The sequence below is a fragment of the Dunckerocampus dactyliophorus genome, chromosome 4 (assembly GCF_027744805.1).
Source record: "Dunckerocampus dactyliophorus isolate RoL2022-P2 chromosome 4, RoL_Ddac_1.1, whole genome shotgun sequence".
Lineage (NCBI taxonomy): Eukaryota > Metazoa > Chordata > Actinopteri > Syngnathiformes > Syngnathidae > Dunckerocampus > Dunckerocampus dactyliophorus.
The window spans coordinates 25,934,676-25,952,485 of record NC_072822.1 but is presented as its reverse complement, the minus strand read 5'-3'; the positions used below and the strand labels follow the sequence as shown (position 1 = coordinate 25,952,485).

Here is a 17,810-nt window from a genome sequence, read left to right as displayed (position 1 = left end):
TGTACTGTGTAATATTTGACAGCGTTGTTTTTAAGGGCCACTTCCACTATTTCACTGTCTCTCACTATCGTCAGGCCTTAAAGTAAATATGACAATTAACATGCAATTAAACATTTATTACTGGGATTCTACATTCATTATTTACACTTGAATTACGTACGAAATACTAACGCTCAAATGTTTTCTAGTAATGGGTAATCTAATTATATATATACTGTACTGCAAAATGAAAGGATGCAAAGGTCACTTTGATATTTTGTAAAGCAACATACACTTAGAAGTTATATATATTTCAAGTTTAAACTTATTTTTGCTGTTTTTTTTCTTTGCATTTTCCAAATATTTCAACTTTGTTCTAGTAAATGTTCTTCTTGTAACTATGACTTTATTCCCATAATATTTTGACTTTATTCCTGTAATATATTTTTTGACCAACCAACCTAATTTTCCAAAAATTCAAACTTTATTCTTTGTTTTGTTTGTTTCTCATAATGTTACGGCTTTTAAAAAAAAGTATTTTTCTTTAATATTTCAGTGCTGTGTTACTAAAATAACTTTTTCTTCATAATATTACCAGTTTATTTTTGTAAAATTGCGACTTTTTTTCTTGTTAGAATACAACTTTGTTCTATTCATATTTTGACTTTATTCTTGTACAATTTCAACACATTTTTCCATTTCTGCAGGGTTTTTTTTGTTGTTGTTTTTTTTTTTTTTTTTTACATTTTTTTACATTACAGATTTTTGTCTCACAGTATTAGGACTTTATTCCCATAATATTTGGACATTATTCTTGTAACATAACTTTTTTCTTTATTCCCATAATATTTGGACATTATTCTTGTAACATAACTTTTTTCTTTATTCCCATAATATTTGGACATTATTCTCGTAGCATAACTTTTTTCTTTATTCCCATAATATTGGGACATTATTCTCGTAGCATAACTTTTTCCGCAACCTAATTTTCCAAAAATTACAATTTAATTTGTCTTTTTTCGAAATAAAAAAAAAAATTTTTCTTTAATATTTCAACTTTATGCAACTAAAATTAGGTTATTTTTCTCCTAATACTACTTTATTCTCGTAAAAAAAAATTCTTGTCAGATTACACAACTTTTTATCTCAATATCTTGACTTTGATGACTTGGTTTTCTTGTTCAATTATATTTTTAGAATGTGCCGTGGGCCAATAAAAAAGCTAACTGCTTATTCGGGCCACTGACATAAGCTTGAATATCTTGTAGGTCTTCCTAGAAGTGAAGAAGGCCGTCCAAATACTTTTGTCCATAGTGTATAGTGGTCTTCAATGGTGATGAGGTCGCATGCGCAGTGCGGCCGGATCAGAGTCGGGTGCAGTTCCACCAGAGGAGGAAGCGGAGTTTCCGCCTGCCGAAACCCCGAGAAAAACGACACCGGCTCGGGGGGGAAATAGTTTCAAGCTTCGGTAGTTTTATTCCAGTAATAGAGGTGGATCAGGGGGAGGTGTTATTTTTAAGGAACAAGGGAGCACAGACCGTGCACAGAAGCGACACAAGGCGGGGGGAAGCCACTATCCACCGGCATGGCCAGGGACTACGATTACCTCTTCAAGCTGCTCATCATCGGTGACAGCGGTAAGTCGACGACGGGGATGCAACACGGGAAGTGGGCCTGTCTGGGGGTTTTTCGAAAATGTCTACATGCACCCCGCTTGCTTACTGTGTTGCCGGTTTTAGCGCTCTGCTTCTTATGTTTTTTGGAATAAATGTGTGTAATGCACACGGAGGCCATATTTGTATGTCAGTGACAGGGCGGAGGTTGTGTGTCCGGGCTGGGCATGTCTGTCGATGAGGCCGGATATCGCCAAGAGATCAGCAGTTTCCCCTCTCTAACATGTCCCGGTCGTTGTCGTGGAACTATTAAAATACATTTCTTAGGATAAAACAACATACCGCGCTCACGAGGGTTAATTAACCGATTTCGTTAGATTAGGCTAGCATATTTTTGAATGGCTCACGAAGGTGTTGTGTTTGCTAGCATTAGCCGTAGGCTACGGTGATATTACAAGGTTAGCTAGGTTAGCACGACGCTAAACAACCCCTAGATCACAATGTTCCCAACAATTCGTAATAATAAAGATAGCTAGCTACATAGAAGTGGGGGAATGCCCTGTCTGATTAGTATCCAGGCAGCCACGTTTAATGAAGTGAGGCTATCAAAGTGGTTAGTATTCACGAGTATAAGTCCGTGAAATTCAAGGTTGAAAGACTACTTTCTTTGCGAATATTAAGCCATAAAGTCACAAAACAACCGCACACATGCAAATCTCGCCCTCCATTGGACCAGAAGTTATCCTGCAGAACTGCTTTGTGGGTTCTGAGCCTCACATTCATCGACTGTCCAGATGCTGGCACCAGCTCTTTATCTGTCTGCACAGCACACTGATGCCAGGGTCCCCTCACTTGCATGCTGGAAGCCCAACTGAACAAGCTGGAAAAGCCACGTTCTTGTTGTTGGCCAAGATGCAGTGACTGCTGGACATTTTCAGGCGCAGACACATGTGGTGTTGACAATTAAGGTGCGTTGACATGCCTGGTACGGTCAGTGTTTCCCTGAGTACTGTACTGCAATCTATTTGTGTATTTTTTTACGGTCACAAGCAACATGGAGCCCCCTTTTGAGTGCTTTTGGATAGATGGGGGCTGCTCATTGTGAAGAGCGATACGTGCTTTCATGTTAGAGGCTCCAAATGTGTCCAATAATTCTCGGAAAAACTTGCTACATTTGTCGCTTGTAGTTAAATTTTTTTTGGAAAACATGAATCCCTCCTGCTTCTTCATCTTGTTGTCTGGCAGACCAGGTGCATTCAGAGGCAGAGCTACGATGCTATCTACTTTACAGAGTTGAAACGACAAGCTACATTCTCAGACAGTCCCATTATAATGTGTTTATGAGTGAGGGTAAGCAGGTAGAACCAACTCTTAACTAGGGCTGCGACTAATGATTGTTAACTTGAAGCTTGTTTTGATTCATCCAATAATCGGTTTGACCCGACACGGACCAAAGCAATATGAACCAAACACAAACAGTGGTTTTGTCTGCAACATATCACAAAAAAAGCAAAAAAGTCCATCCGTGTTTTCCAAAGTCAAAGCTGATGTGTGTGAATATCCTGTTTTGCCTGAATGAAACGAAAAAATATCACATTTGAGAGGCTGAAATCAGGAGGAGATTTATATTTTTTATCAAAAACCGGATGAATCGAACACCAAAATAGTTGAGTTAATTGGATAATTGATTAGTCATCGATTAATCAATTAATTGTTGCAGCTCTAGTCTTAACTGGTTGGTTGGTTGGTTGGTTGGTTGGTTTAATTTATTTTGAACACGCATATGTCCGAAAAGGAGTAGGAAGAAGCAGAGCTTATTTAATCCTACCCCCTCTTCGTAACTGAGCGTTATTTGGTCTGCCGTCAAAAATCCAAGCATGAAGGGAAACACTAAAGTGTGTGTTTCATGATGTATGGGAATTCAATCTATGAACCGTCACAACTGCCACTACTGGACGGTAGGAGAAGATACTCTCTACTACCTCTTGAAAAAATGCCGAATCGGCCCAAGGTAATGGTATGGTGTGGAATGACTTCAGACAGGATTGTGGGCCCCTTCATCCATTGCGATACCATGAATGCCAAAAGGTACCTCACCATGCTGAGAGATGATATCTGGCCAGTTATCAGTACTTGGGAGAGTATCGAAGATTCAATTTTCATGCAAGATGGCGCTATTCCACATTTTGCTATTGTTGTTCTTGAATGGCTGGATGCCCACTTGCCTGGGAGATGGATGGGTCGTCGTGGTCCGCATGAGTGGCCTGCCAGAGGTCCTGACTTAACACCTTGCGACTTTTTTCTTTGGGGTGGGTTAAAGGAGCAAGTCTGTTCTACCAAACCAATGACTTTGGAAGAACTTGAAGGGCGGAAACAAGAAGTTATGTATTCCATCCCACAAGAGTTCCTTGTGAAATCAGTTCAAGCGGTTCCCAGGCGGCTTGAGAAACTGGTGGAGAATAAAACTCCTTGCCATACACTTTCTTCTCGTGTTAATTTCTTGTAAGAATTATAGTTCAGAAATAAATTACAAGTACTTAAAAATAGAGTTACTTTTCAATCACCCTGTATATATGACTCCCCCGCCCCCCATGGCAGCCATTGGCATCCGCGTCAAATTAGTCAGCCGAATTTCCAAGCATCATGATTGTGTCTGAGCAGGCGAAAGGTTGAGTACTACTTTTATTGCTTCTTACTAAAAGCGGCGGTAGTTAAAAATAGTGTCTCTCCCTAACATGCATTGGAGCTTTGGAATACTTGTGCTACTTTGAAGTTTCTGTCATTGTTTGTTGTGCCGCATGGAGGCTCAAGGAAACTGATAGGTTTTATGTTTGGACAAATAAAACCCCCAGCTGACATATAGACAATAGGTAGCTGATAGCGTCAGTCCCACCCAAACAGGTGCTTAATAGATGACATCGGATCTGTTTAAGACCTTTCTCTCTGTTTCAAACCCTTGCTTCCCCATTTACCATCACAATCTATATTTTAGTATATATATTATTTGTATTGCGCAATAGAATGTGCAGAGAACATGTTGGTCTTGGTGATTATTACAACAGTTGAAGTTGCCATTCTGTTTTTGGGTTGTATTTGTCACATGAGATGTGTTTACCAGACTATAAGATCCAAGTCAAATTGTTTTGGATGTCAGTACCTGGTCTTTGGCAAAATCTCAAAGTGACCCTCTCTTTCCCCTGCAGGAGTGGGGAAGAGCAGTCTCCTGCTTCGATTTGCAGATAACACATTTTCAGGTGAGTATTTCTGCCCGTCTCATGACATGATGTCAAATACAATGGAGCCACCAATGTTTTACCCATTGGTGGTCATCGTCACTATACCCATGCTGTACGTCTACACAACCGGTCAAACGTTTTAGAACACCCCAGTTACCCAAACTGAAAAATAATGTGTATTTCAGCATCATACAAAAAGGCCTGTTTCAGGGACCACAAAATGGGTCAACAATTTAAAGCTGTTGTGCAGAAATGGAGGTTGATCAAGCCTTGGCAGTTGGAGAAACTAATTCCTACAGGCGTTCCAAGTTCTGAAGTATTTCTGGAGTACACTGTGGTACTACACACTCGTGAACATCCGTTGAACAGCATTGTACCAGAGAAAAAAAAGGGGATTAACAATGGAAGAGACATCGACCATCTTAACACTTAAAAATGTAGGTTTTTCCTCCAGAGAAATTGGAGTGTTCTAAACTTTCGACCGGTAGAGTACATAACCAACATCAGCTGGATGCTCAGCAAAGCCAATTTTAGGAAAAAAAACACAAGCATTTAACAGGCAACTGTCAAAAATAAGCGACCGCTCGGAGACCAGCGTATGCCATTAATAAATCTATAAAAATCACATGTTTTCCATGACAAACTTTGCCTAGCTTGAAACTACCATTAGCCACTCTGAACGTTGCGAGTATTATTCCTGTACTGGTAAAACCAGCTGTACATGGAGCCAAAACAGTGACAAAATGAGTTTTTAGGATTATGAATGTGGTCTTACCTTTTGCTGGTTTCTGTTTCATACGAATGATGCTCCGTTTTTTATCTTAGTCCATTGTTTGGGGTTACAGAAATCCCTTGTTTATCGCGATTCATTGGTTTCCAGACCCGACCCTGGTAAGCGAATTAGGTTGTTACGGTGATCAACTCTGGTGCTTGTGTGTCTCACCGAACATTACAGAAACATTACTGACAATTTGCAACCAGTGTACAATACCACATATCATCCGAATAGCTTTCAATGCATCTTCTGAATGCCTTGTGTTTGTTTGGGGGTTTTTTTATGCTTGAAAATGCTTAATTTATTAATGGCAGTCCATATCTATTATCTATTAGTGGCAGGCAGCCACAAACAAACAAATCACTCAGATTTTTTTAAGCAGCTTTTGAGGCATATTTTTCCAGGAACTCTGGGTTGAAGTGTGTTGATTGCACGCTGGTCATTAAACCCATTGCTGCTTGTGTTGTTTGCAGGTAGCTATATCACCACAATCGGTGTGGACTTCAAGATCCGGACGGTGGAGATCAACGGGGAGAAGGTGAAGTTACAGATCTGGGATACAGCAGGACAGGAGCGCTTTCGCACCATCACATCCACGTGAGTTGACGGAGACACAAATACACACTTTGAGGTGTAGCTGTTGTTTTGGATGTGGTGTTGAGATTCAGTATAGCTGGGGACAATATTCCCATCAGGTCTGTTCCGCTGCGTGTAATTCCACATCAAAATAAACAATTGTGAGATTGTGGCTTCTGACTGCAATTTATCACTGTACATGAAATCAAAGATGAGCTGCCTCTATCCTTTCCCCTGATCAATGTATCAGTTACCGCCACACTACAGTACCACCCACAATTCTCCAGAATTCTGACATTTCGGACAACTATCAGAAATGTGTTACAAATGCACCCTACCCACAACTGCCACACATAGATTGCAGTCCTGTGGGAAACACTGCACCCCTATACATGCTTGGGACACGCTTGAAATAGTACAAAATTGAGTTGCTCTTTTTGTGTACTTTCTAGTTATAAACATGTTATGTCAATCTGTGGATTATGTTTACTTCAGTGGTCACCATGATGTCGATGCTCGCCACTTCGTGCTTCAACTTTCGCGGCTTCACTCTCTTACAGCTTTTCAAAGTGGATTCATTTTTAAAAAATCGCGTTTTTGTGGTTTACTACAGCCTATTATCAGTAAAAAAAAAATGCATATTTAAGCAGATTTTACATATTTATTGGCCTAAATAAAGAATTTTCAAAAATGAATGAACTATAATACACATATAAGGCATTCAGAAGACTCACTGTACTCATGCATTCAAAAACAAAGGGTATGTGTAGCATAATCACCATAGAACAAGTTGCAGGATTTATTTCAGGTTAGTGGTAGGGATGTGAACGATAAACCCATGCGACCGGATATCCGGTTTGAGGAGCGAACGATTCCGATTCGCCAGTAAAAGAATCTTATATCGCTAATAATCAGCCATAAATCTTTAGATTCATCGATTGTGGAGACATGCACCGGGTATCGCGAGAGAAGCAATCGGTTGCGAGAGCCTGGGCTGTCGGCGCCAGCTAGCTAGCCAGTTTGGTACGTGTTTGGATTAATTTCAAGATGGGTGCAGAACTTGACCAGCCAGACCAACAGAGGCGAGTATGCTAGCTAGCTAGCCGCCATTTGGAACATCTTTGGATTCATTTCAAGAAGGGTGAAGGCAGCATTCACCAAGCATTGGATTGTTCACCCAACCCAGAATGTGGTCTGGGTTTAGCCCGTTGTGAGACAGGTTCGTTTCACCCAACTGATGATGTGTTGTTATATAGTATAATAGTAAACCTTGCTTGACCAGCCAGACCAACAGAGGTTGTTGGTACAGTAACTTCTCTGCGCCTGGAGTGTGCTCACTCTGAAATGTTGTATGATTAGTATTGTTATGACATGTTGAATATGGGATTGTTTACTTTTCCAAGCTAAAACAGCATTTTCATTGCACTCATGTGGCAAATAATTCTATTTACTTATCTGTGCTTGGAAGAGATGTGTCATTATTTAAGGGGCTTTGCACTATGTATTTATTTTGTATTATTAATTGGACTGAAGGACAAGAATAGTGTTTAGTCATATTTTATATTTTTCACATGTTATAGTTTGTATAGATAGATCGATATAGATTGATGTTTATTGCCATTGCACACAATATACAACCAAACTTAGTTTGGTGGCTCTGCTTCCATTTCTATTACAACATGTTAAAACTTAAATGTTCCAAATCCAAATGTAACGTGTATATAAAAATACATATAATACATATTGTACATATAAAATATAGAATGTAAAATATTGATCTAATCAAAGAAAAAGATATTAATTCAGAAAGTCTTTTTTTGGTCTTTGTCTGAACAATATAAATAAACACTTGACGTGATATTCTATTGACTTTATTTTTGCCAGTGCCTTCCAGCATGCTTGGGGATTTGATATGCTCTTTGACACATTAGAAAATACTGTTAGAATGCCACTTTCATATAATTGCCATCTTTATTTTATTGCTAATGTATGATTAATATCTACATCAACAAACATTAACCAGAGAATTGAATTGAATCTAATCAATCTAACCTAATAACATTTTTTTGTGCAACCCATGTAAGAATATCTGAACCAAGAATACTCAACCATTTACTTATTTACAGGAAGCTTACCTGTAATTTACGAAATGATAAGTAATGACTGTTTCTATAAAAAATACTTTTAGTACAGTTTATATCCTGTTGATTGGTAATTAATCAACTGTGTTGTGCTTTTGTGTAAAGATTCTAATTATTTTTTGTAGCTTAAATACAATGGTATTCCATGTATTCATTCATTATCTTTGACCTTTCAGTGATTTGCTTTGACTGGAAGTGTAAAGTTTTGTCAACTGCTGCTCTGTATTTCAGTTGAATCACAGCACTGACTGATTGCAGAACCCACTGCATCATTTGCTTTGTGGTCTGCGGGTCACGGCTCAATGCTAATGAACACATCTGAATAATAACCTCGTTAGTTTGAGGTTGTCAAAGCTTATTGCAGAAGTACCTCTACTAAGCTTTCTTTCCTTTCGTTGCTGCATACCATACTGTACAGTACAGGCCAAAAGTTTGGACACACACAATACAACCCCATGGTCCCAACCCCATTAATAAGGCAAGACATTCCACCAAGTAACCCTGAAAAGACACCTGTGAAGTGAAAACCATTTTAGATGACAACCTCATGAAACTCATTGAGAGAACACCAAGGTTTTGCAGCGCTATCAAAAAATAATTATAAAACATAAAATATTTGTCTGCCTGTACTGTACCACCATTATGTTCCACATGCATAACCCAGTAGTTGTTGTATGTATGAACTAGCGGTGCAGCGATGCAGAAAAATCTCGTTTTGATTCAGTTAAAATACTTGTGTCATGGATGGATATTTAAATTTTTATTGCTGTGTGGGACTTACGTGTCGCTGTGAGAGTGATATAAGTTTTGCACACTGCAAAACATGCCACGAAAAATATCTCACTGGGGTGGCACGTTAAAAAACTTTAGTTTGCTGCGCATTTGCGGGCGGGCACTTTGCAGGGTGTGGTGAGTTTTCGACGCTTGCGATGTGATCATCGGTAGGTGGCAGCTATTGTAGCCAAATGTTGGACACTCGCCTGTGTGGCAGTGGGAGGTCTAAGGATGATAGCATGAAAAGTGGTGGGTACAGCATTGTACCGGTGAAAAAAATGGGCTGGAAATCTCACATCAAAAATATACAACATAATGTGGCGAGAAATACTTTAATATTGAATACAGCAACATTTGTTCTTGATTTATTAAAAAAAAAAAAAAAAAGACTCCATACTGCTCTGTGGTATTACCATATCTAACTTATTTTGTGGCAATCTTCACTTGCTAAAGGTACTGCAAAGAAGATAAGTGAGGATAATCCATAATGCCGTGTATAAAGAACACACAAACCCCTAACTTCTAAAATCACAAATTAGCTGATTTAGTCAATTCAAACCGCTAAAATAATGCATAAAGCTAACAATAACCTGTTACCCAAAAATGTCATACAATACTTTTCTACAAGAGAGGAGAAATATGATCTCAGGGAAAAACTATAAAACACTTATACGAGAGAACAACGCTAAAAACACCAAGATGAGCGAATTCAAGAGACAATACAAGGATTTTGTAGCAACGCATATGTAGAGGCTGATATGCCATTAGAAAAGCTAGTGAAGCTGCGTCTGTTTCAAAATTGGCCCATGATATATTGCATCAATAAATGTAAGGATTTTTCTGTTTTATACATTTTACTTACTGTGATAAAAGTACACACACTGTGCTGGTAAAATAAGTGTAAAAGTTTTTTTTTTTTTTTTTTTTAAATGGAATCCTAAAAAATGTAACTGAAAAAATGGAATTTGGAAAAAAAAACCATGGAATTTGGGAAAACACAAAATGGATTTCATAGGGCCTTATAACATTATAATTGTAAAATTAAGTAGAAATAATTGTCCGAATGGCAACACAGCCGAAGTCAAGACAACACAGAAAAAATTTAATATAATAATATAATATTTATAACATGTAATACCTGTATATAATATAAAAAGAATAATATAACTATGGCAAGTAAGTGTAAAAACACACATTTCCGCAATTAAGTTTAGGGCACACACGGATCAATTGACTTTATTCTACATATGTATATGCATCTTATAGCTATCTGGAATTTGCATAATAAAGATGAAATATACAGTTTTGCATGCTGCTTGACATGCCGTCTGCCGCCAGCCATTTCATCTTTGCCGCAGAGGAGCAACAGTTTGATGTCTGACTGATGTCTGTGGCGTTTGTGACTTGGGTTACAGCAGGGTTATTAAGGGTTTTGAGTCATTATCCTGCTGTACAACGAGCCCCTGACCTATTAGGTGCATAGTAGAGGGGACTGCATGGCGCTGCAGAAGGCTTTGGCCATTTTGGTTCAAGGTGTTGTAAAACTTTGGACTAGTAGTGAATGTTGTAATATACCAGCTTTAATTGGGAATAGACAATTTATAGAAGAGAACATGAGTAGGAGTATGTGGAGATTACACATTACATTATTACATTACATTATTTTGTCTCTTTGTCTGGGTGGGTGGAGGTGGGCAGGCCGCATACACAGTGCAGAAGAGTGTAAGGCAGTAGAAATTAAATTAGTAGATTGAATTATATTGGCATATATTGATACATTTTTTTTCATTGTACTTTTCTTAAAAGAACTGTCTCGTCTCGTCTCATTTTCGTAAACCCAGTCTCGTGTATCATCTCGTGACACACCTAGTCAGTGGTGTGTAGATGCTGCACTGTGAGAAATAATCCCTCGCCACTTATCTCTTCCAATTTCCCAGCTTTGCTCTCACATTTTTTTTTCAAAAGCATTAATAAGTCAGGCTGTTTCGCGGTTGAATACGGTCTATTATTAGTCCAAAAAAGATTCACATTTAGCCAAATTTTTACATATTTTTGCCTAAATAAAGCATTTTCTAGCATAAAAATGGCTAAATGAAGTATTCAGAAGACTCAATCAAAGACATGACCATATGTAGTATTATGCATTGGTCACCACGTGTCAGTCATGTTACTGTAATGTGCGGTGAGACACACAAGCACCAGACTTGATCACCGGGACAACAAGCTTTTATTGCATGTTTGAATGGTCTCACAACAAGCACGATAATGCCTAACTTGGGCTACTGTTGCAGCTGTAACCCACACCAAGATAAACCTCAACTCTGAACCCCTGATTTCACTTCCTGTCCAAACACACAAGCATTAGTCTTATTTTTTGTATTAAATGGCTATTTACTCTTATTATGTCTACCACAATGGGTAATATGAGTGTAAAGGTGGCTATAGGGGTGTTATTTCATGACAAGAGGGCTCTAATGATGTTAAAAATTGCATTTAGAAGGTCATAAACAGGTTTTCTTTGTTCTAACTACAAAAATATTCCATTTACAAACTAGAGAAGCACTCGGAGTCTGCAGACCTCCGCCAAGCACCTTAGTTCCTCCCAAAATGACAATCCTTCATTCTTTGGATCAGTCTTTGATATTTTGTAGAACCTGTTGGAAACTTGTCCTGTATTTTTAGAAGTGCTTTGACCATTTTTTGTGGAGTTACAGTATATACACAAATGTCGAAAATGGTCCTATCTCGCAATGTTAAAGAATCCTTTTAAAAAATTCCTGGATCCAGACAGTGATCCGGGTCACCACTGCTACTGTTATCGTCTCATTGATAATGATGTCTATGAATGTCTCATTATTGATGGTACTGGAGAAAGGGCACAAATATGTCAGTTTTTATCTTTGATGTGGATGTACTTGTATGTATAATGATGAATGTCCATGGTCCTAAACTTGGTCTGCAGAGAGAGAGAGAGAGCGAGCGAGAGCGAGAGAGACTGTTTTATGTTGTGTGTGTGTGTGTGTTGACAACTTAATGGTTACTTATTCATGTTCTCTGACACACACACACACACACACCCACACAATCCCTACAGTCTGCTGGCCCAATACAACTTTACATTGTGAAGATGATCAGACAATTGTGTATTCCCCACACAGAAACATACACATGGTTTGTCGAACCAAAGCTTCTTTGTGTTAGCGGGGCTGTGCAGCATTGGGGCCTGGGTGCTGTTTGATGCCTCAGCTGGACTCCATTTTCATCTGTGTGGGATAGATGGTGCTCCAAGTCCTGGCGTTAATTCTAGCATTTGTTCCAGCAATCAAAGCAGTCAGTATCTGGTGTGACCACCATTTGCCTCACACAGTGCAAATACTTAAAATAATCTAAAAGTCAAAACCCACATCCAGCTTGCTCACCCGTGACGTGGGGTGCCCCGATCCCATATTGATGTCTATCTATCGGGCCGATACAAGCAGTCGATTCCAGACTCCGCCCCAGCATGTCTATCCAGCAGTGGCTGATGGAACCCAAGTGATGACAACAGTGTGTGCTAATGTGTTAAGCTAGTTAAACAGGAGCCTACCAGACAAGTCGTTCTCATCCTCCTCCTCCTGGGAACTAAAAAGACTAAAGTCATCTTCTTCAGCATCACAATCGAACAGCCTCATAATTCCGCCTTCACACACTTTGTCAGTCTCTCTCTCTGTTTCGTTGGAGTGACTTTTGTCTCGAGGCAAATTAGCCATTTAGCTTGAGCTATCCTCTTCATCACGCAGTAGTCCGGCCTTTCTAATTCTACACTTCATCCAACTGACTTAAAATATGTTTGATGGAAACATGAAACACTTCAAAACGTGACATTAACTTCCACTTCACTCGTCCACGTTAGTACTTCCTGAAGCTGCACTCTAGGCATTATGGGAAATTATTTTTTAGCCATAAATTAGCCGTATCACTGTACAAGCCACAGGGTTCAAAGCGTGAGAACAAAGCAGCGGCTTAGACACCTCATGTCTGATTGATATCGGTATCGGACAATATTCAAGGCTGAAATATCGATAATGGATCAAGAGTGAAAAAGTTGTATCGGGACACCCCCACCCATGACTACATCGATGTACGTACTCGCAAGTAATTACAGACAACCTCCACCTTCAACAATATAAATAATAACGGCTCGCAAAAAGACTGGAAATAATCCACAAATTCAGCGAAATGGCAGTAATACAGCAGTGTTAGTGACAGAAGCACAGTACCAATGGCCTAGTGCGAGTTGGCCCTCACGGTGCATTCAAACCTTTCATTTTTGGTCCGGTTAAGACTGACTAGAGTCATTTCGCTTTGCTGGTACGGTTTGTTTGGTCAAGTTGAACACAGTCCAGGACCAAACAGAGCGACCGAGACCGCCTCAGAGATGGGTCTCTGTTCGCCTGCCAGCAGACTCTCGTCCTGGCTCAGGCTGCCTTTATGAAATATCATTAACTGAAAGCATTTTTTTTAGTCCACTGACAAAAATACAAGTCTAGATGCAAACCAGACCACACTTCACTGACCACCAAGGACCTTTTTTTTTTCTTCCATTTTTGTGAATGCAACCTAAAAGTTGTGTGTTTCTGTTAGAAATGAAGTTGTGTACCCTGCACGTTAATGTTGGTGCTAAAGCCACTTCTCCCGCTATGTGTGTGTAGGTACTACAGAGGCACACATGGGGTCATAGTCGTGTATGACGTCACGAGTGCAGAATCCTTTGTCAACGTCAAACGATGGTTACATGAAATCAACCAGAACTGTGACGACGTGTGCCGAATATTAGGTAAGATTGTGCATACAGGAAAATGTTGTCTTCCTTTGCCATGCGCATGTGATGCATCCACTAAATCCACTCTGTCTCATAACCCCAATCAATACATAATCAATACATGAGCTCTATCAAGAATGAAGGCTCTACAAAGACAAGCATTCGGATGAAGGGTTGACCTGCTTGAAGGCTTAAATGTGTCCTCTGAAATCAATGCAAACATGATTGGTTTCATGCTTAAAATGGGGTAACGTTTACATCCCGCTCCGGTGTGTCGTATGAATTGCATGACAAATGACATCCTGATCTGATAAGCGGGATTGGATTTTCCATGTCAAATTTCAATGCTCAATCTGGATTAGATGGAGAGGAAACAGCCTCTGCATACACACATCCAATTTTGCCCATTATAAGGGTAATGATCTTCTTTGTTTAAAAAAAGCACAAGTCAAACACGTTCTGAGATGTACTTATATTTGAACATTTTTAGCTGTCATATAATTCCTTAATTGGTACAATTTGATAAAATAATAAATCTACTCGCCCTGCTGACATTACATTGTACATTAAGTTGTACTTTTATTATTGTTTTAGTCATATTGTATTGTTTTAAGCAGCCGAGACAGCTTTTCTGTGTCACAAGTTCCATTTCCACTTTCATATGAGATTGTAAAATGAGACGGACAGACTTGATGTGCAAGGAAACAGTTTTTAGTCAAAAAACACTCCGAAGTACAAACCAAAGGAGGCATTAACACTGCAGGGAAATGTAAAAACAAAGGGACAAAGCACTGTGACGTAAAAATAGCTAACTGAACATACAACGAGCAAAAAAAAAACCCAAAAAAACAGAACACTAGCAAAGACAAAAAAAAGTCTAAACAATAGGACTGTAACGATACACCCTAACCATGATGTACTGGACCTCGGTTTTAAGTTCACTATTCAGTTCCTTGTTGCCACAGTAAGAGAACAAAATACAAAACTCAACTTCTTAGCTTTTGTATAAACGGCTTTAATGATTTTTTTTAAAACATAAGCAAACCGCAGGCAAGTCATCATCACATAAAAAAATAACCTTTTTACACTAAATTGTCTTGCCCATGTAGGGATCTTTTGTAGCTTAGGGGTGGGGTGTCCAAACTTTTTTGACCAAGGCCCGCATATAGGATAAACTGAAGGATGTGTGGAGGAGATGATATGCCATACCTGGCAATACTTGCATTTAAAAATAGGGGTACATGGACCCTCACCCCCACAGCCCATGACACGCGTCACCTGTGTTTTTTATTTTAAAGGCCTGAATTTTCACCCGCTGCACGGTGAAAATAATGTTCCCAAGGCTGCGAAGGCCAAAAGTGGATTTTTTCTTCTTCATGGAAGTTAAAAAAAAAACAAAAAACAGGGGAGGTGAACGAATATAGTGTAGTGTAGTGTAGTTGTACACTGCTGCCAACTACAACCACAATCAGCAACATCTTGTTGTTTGGATTGTTAGGTTTTGATAGTTCTGGTATTGGATCTCATGACTCTGCACATGTAGCTTTATCTTATGACAGTTGAGTGTCTAAGAGGCTTTCTAGCTCACATTTCCACTTTGTTTTCAGTGGGAAACAAAAACGATGATCCCAACTCCAAGGTGGTCGAGACAACGGATGCACAGAAGTTTGCTGAACAAATGGGCATCAACCTGTTTGAGACGAGTGCAAAAGAGAACATTAACGTAGAAGAGGTAGGGCCGTGTTTCCTTGAATGGTGTGCTGTGCAGCTCGCAGCTTATAGCAGTGCTTGCTTGGGCCACCCTTTTTTGATATCAACCTTTTGTGTATGAATACTACGTTAAATTAGATTAGATACTGGTGTGTATATGTTCCATTTTCTGCATTCTCATAATTAAAAATTGCACATCTAAAGGAGCTATTCAAATAACTATTTTAAATACCATTTTCTAGTTTTACAATTATAGTTTTTACATGCAGAAAACAATTCCAAATGCACATAAATACACATAAATGATGAATGAAAGGGATAAATGAACATTTCTATCTTGGCGCTCCATACTTTGGATACTTTCTTTTATAGTGATGTGGAAAAACAACCTGTCCAAATTGTGAATGGCTCTTGTCATTGTGTGTTTGTAGATGTTCAACTGCATCACAGAGCTGGTGCTCCGAGCCAAGAAGGAGGTGCTGGCCAAGCAGCAGCAGCAGCAACAGAACGACGTGGTCAAACTCACTCGGAACAGTAAACGGAAGAAAAAGTGCTGCTAGCAAAGCCCAAGCCATCTCCAAACGGGCCGGCAGCATCATTTCTTCATGCTCGCATACTCACAGGATGGGACTCAGAACGTCTAAATTAAAGAGCAGATTTAATAAAATATACGCTAAAGATAAAAAAAACATGGAAAATAATTGTCCCCTTTGGACAAAGTAATCATGAAGAAATATATGTACAGATTTTATTATTAAACGTCCGATCAAGTCTTATTTGGAATTTAGCAGACGGGCTGGAAACCTCGGAACAGAGGTGCTCCTTTCTTAAAGAATCTGCATACTGACAAGTGACTGACGTAATGCTTCAATATACATCCACCTAACTCCAATATTCTCATACATCAGTGTCTCATCCTTCCTCCTCACTGTACGGGACATTTAGCGCTCGAGGAGAATGGTTTTCTTTCTTTCTTTCTAGTCGGATTCTTTTGGGGAAAGGAGGGTGGATTGGGAGATGGGGAGAAGGTTGTCTGGTGGTCAGACACTGCTTTACCACAGCTCACGCCAAGAAATCATTCAATAGTAGGATTTGTTGTTTTTTTGATGGTGGGATGATGATTGGTAGTTGACTTTAGCAACTAATCCACTGGACACGGCCGGTGACTTTGCATCTTTTGTATTTCTTGCCTCTGTTTTGCCAAGCTTCATACTTCCCCCCCTTAACCCTCAGTTGTGCTGAGCCAACCTGTTTGATTTTACTTTGTTTTTTTAAGTGAGGCTCTGACAGCACTGTTTATTGCAGACTTACTATACTTTCAAATTTACCTTTTAATTCCTCTCCATCTTTTTTTGTAACTGTGATACTGCCAATGTTATCAAAAAAATAAGACTTCAGTGGTGCGCCTCGTTGGACTGTTGCCATAGTGACCACTGAGTGATGCGGGCCCTGTGGCTGACCACCCTGCCAGCGCCTCCCGCCGGTCCTTCAGTGGCCTAACTTGCCATCAGCGCGAGGAAAATGCTTGCTTCGCAAAACCCGGTTGCCAAGGCGACTGCCCGCATCTTCTTCCAGATCCCAGCATGTAACATTTGACAGGGCAATGGTGATCTGTGACAACATGCATCCATGCTTCTCTTGTGTTTCCTCAGCTTGAAGAGTATTCTTTAACAGACTAAAACCAAGGTTTGTTGGTCGCCATGTTGCCCTGCATGTTACCTTTTCCACCAAAGTGGTGCCCGATAAAGAGGGTGAGGCGTTTGGGAGAATCAGCCATGACTTACAAGTTAGGTTCTACATTCTGTAAGACTCCCAGGGCGGGCAAAATGGTATCAAATCCCACACGCTATCATTACTACTCATTGAGTGTGTGTCTATGCGTGTGTGTGTATGTGTGTATATATATATATATATATATATATATACACACACACTGTACACATATGTATACAGCTGTGGTTTGCTGTACACTGGAGAAAAAAAACGATAAAAGATGTACTATTCATTTTCCGCCCTACATGAGTTTAATCAGTAATAACGTTTTAAAGGAATAAATACGGAATAAATATTTGACACATAATGACTGATCTCATTTGTCAGTGACTTGTGGCCTGACTGTTTTCAACCTGTGTCTATTTTTGGATTCCTGTGAATAATAAAAAAAAAATGTGTGGGAAAATGTGTATTTCTTTTAAGAAGTCTTTG

The 17,810-nt window shown here is 39.4% G+C and overlaps 1 protein-coding gene across 1 annotated transcript; it reads left to right on the top strand.

Annotated features, from left to right (window-relative positions):
- Positions 1-1,325: 1,325 nt before the first annotated feature.
- Positions 1,326-17,798, top strand: rab35b (RAB35, member RAS oncogene family b). The gene is made up of 6 exons (XM_054772482.1): positions 1,326-1,616; positions 4,796-4,846; positions 6,077-6,200; positions 13,786-13,910; positions 15,503-15,627; positions 16,037-17,798. The coding sequence occupies exons 1-6, from the start codon at positions 1,565-1,567 to the stop codon at positions 16,163-16,165; spliced, it is 606 nt and encodes a 201-aa protein (XP_054628457.1). The 5' UTR covers positions 1,326-1,564; the 3' UTR covers positions 16,166-17,798.
- Positions 17,799-17,810: the final 12 nt, after the last annotated feature.

Bases quoted from the DNA above. Each gene is read 5' to 3' on its own strand.
- rab35b (XM_054772482.1), top strand. From the start codon at position 1,565: ATGGCCAGGGACTACGATTACCTCTTCAAGCTGCTCATCATCGGTGAC. The intron at 1,617-4,795 runs GTAAGTCGACGA...TTTCCCCTGCAG, and splicing joins GCTCATCATCGGTGACAGCG to GAGTGGGGAAGAGCAGTCTC. The intron at 15,628-16,036 runs GTAGGGCCGTGT...GTGTGTTTGTAG, and splicing joins AGAACATTAACGTAGAAGAG to ATGTTCAACTGCATCACAGA.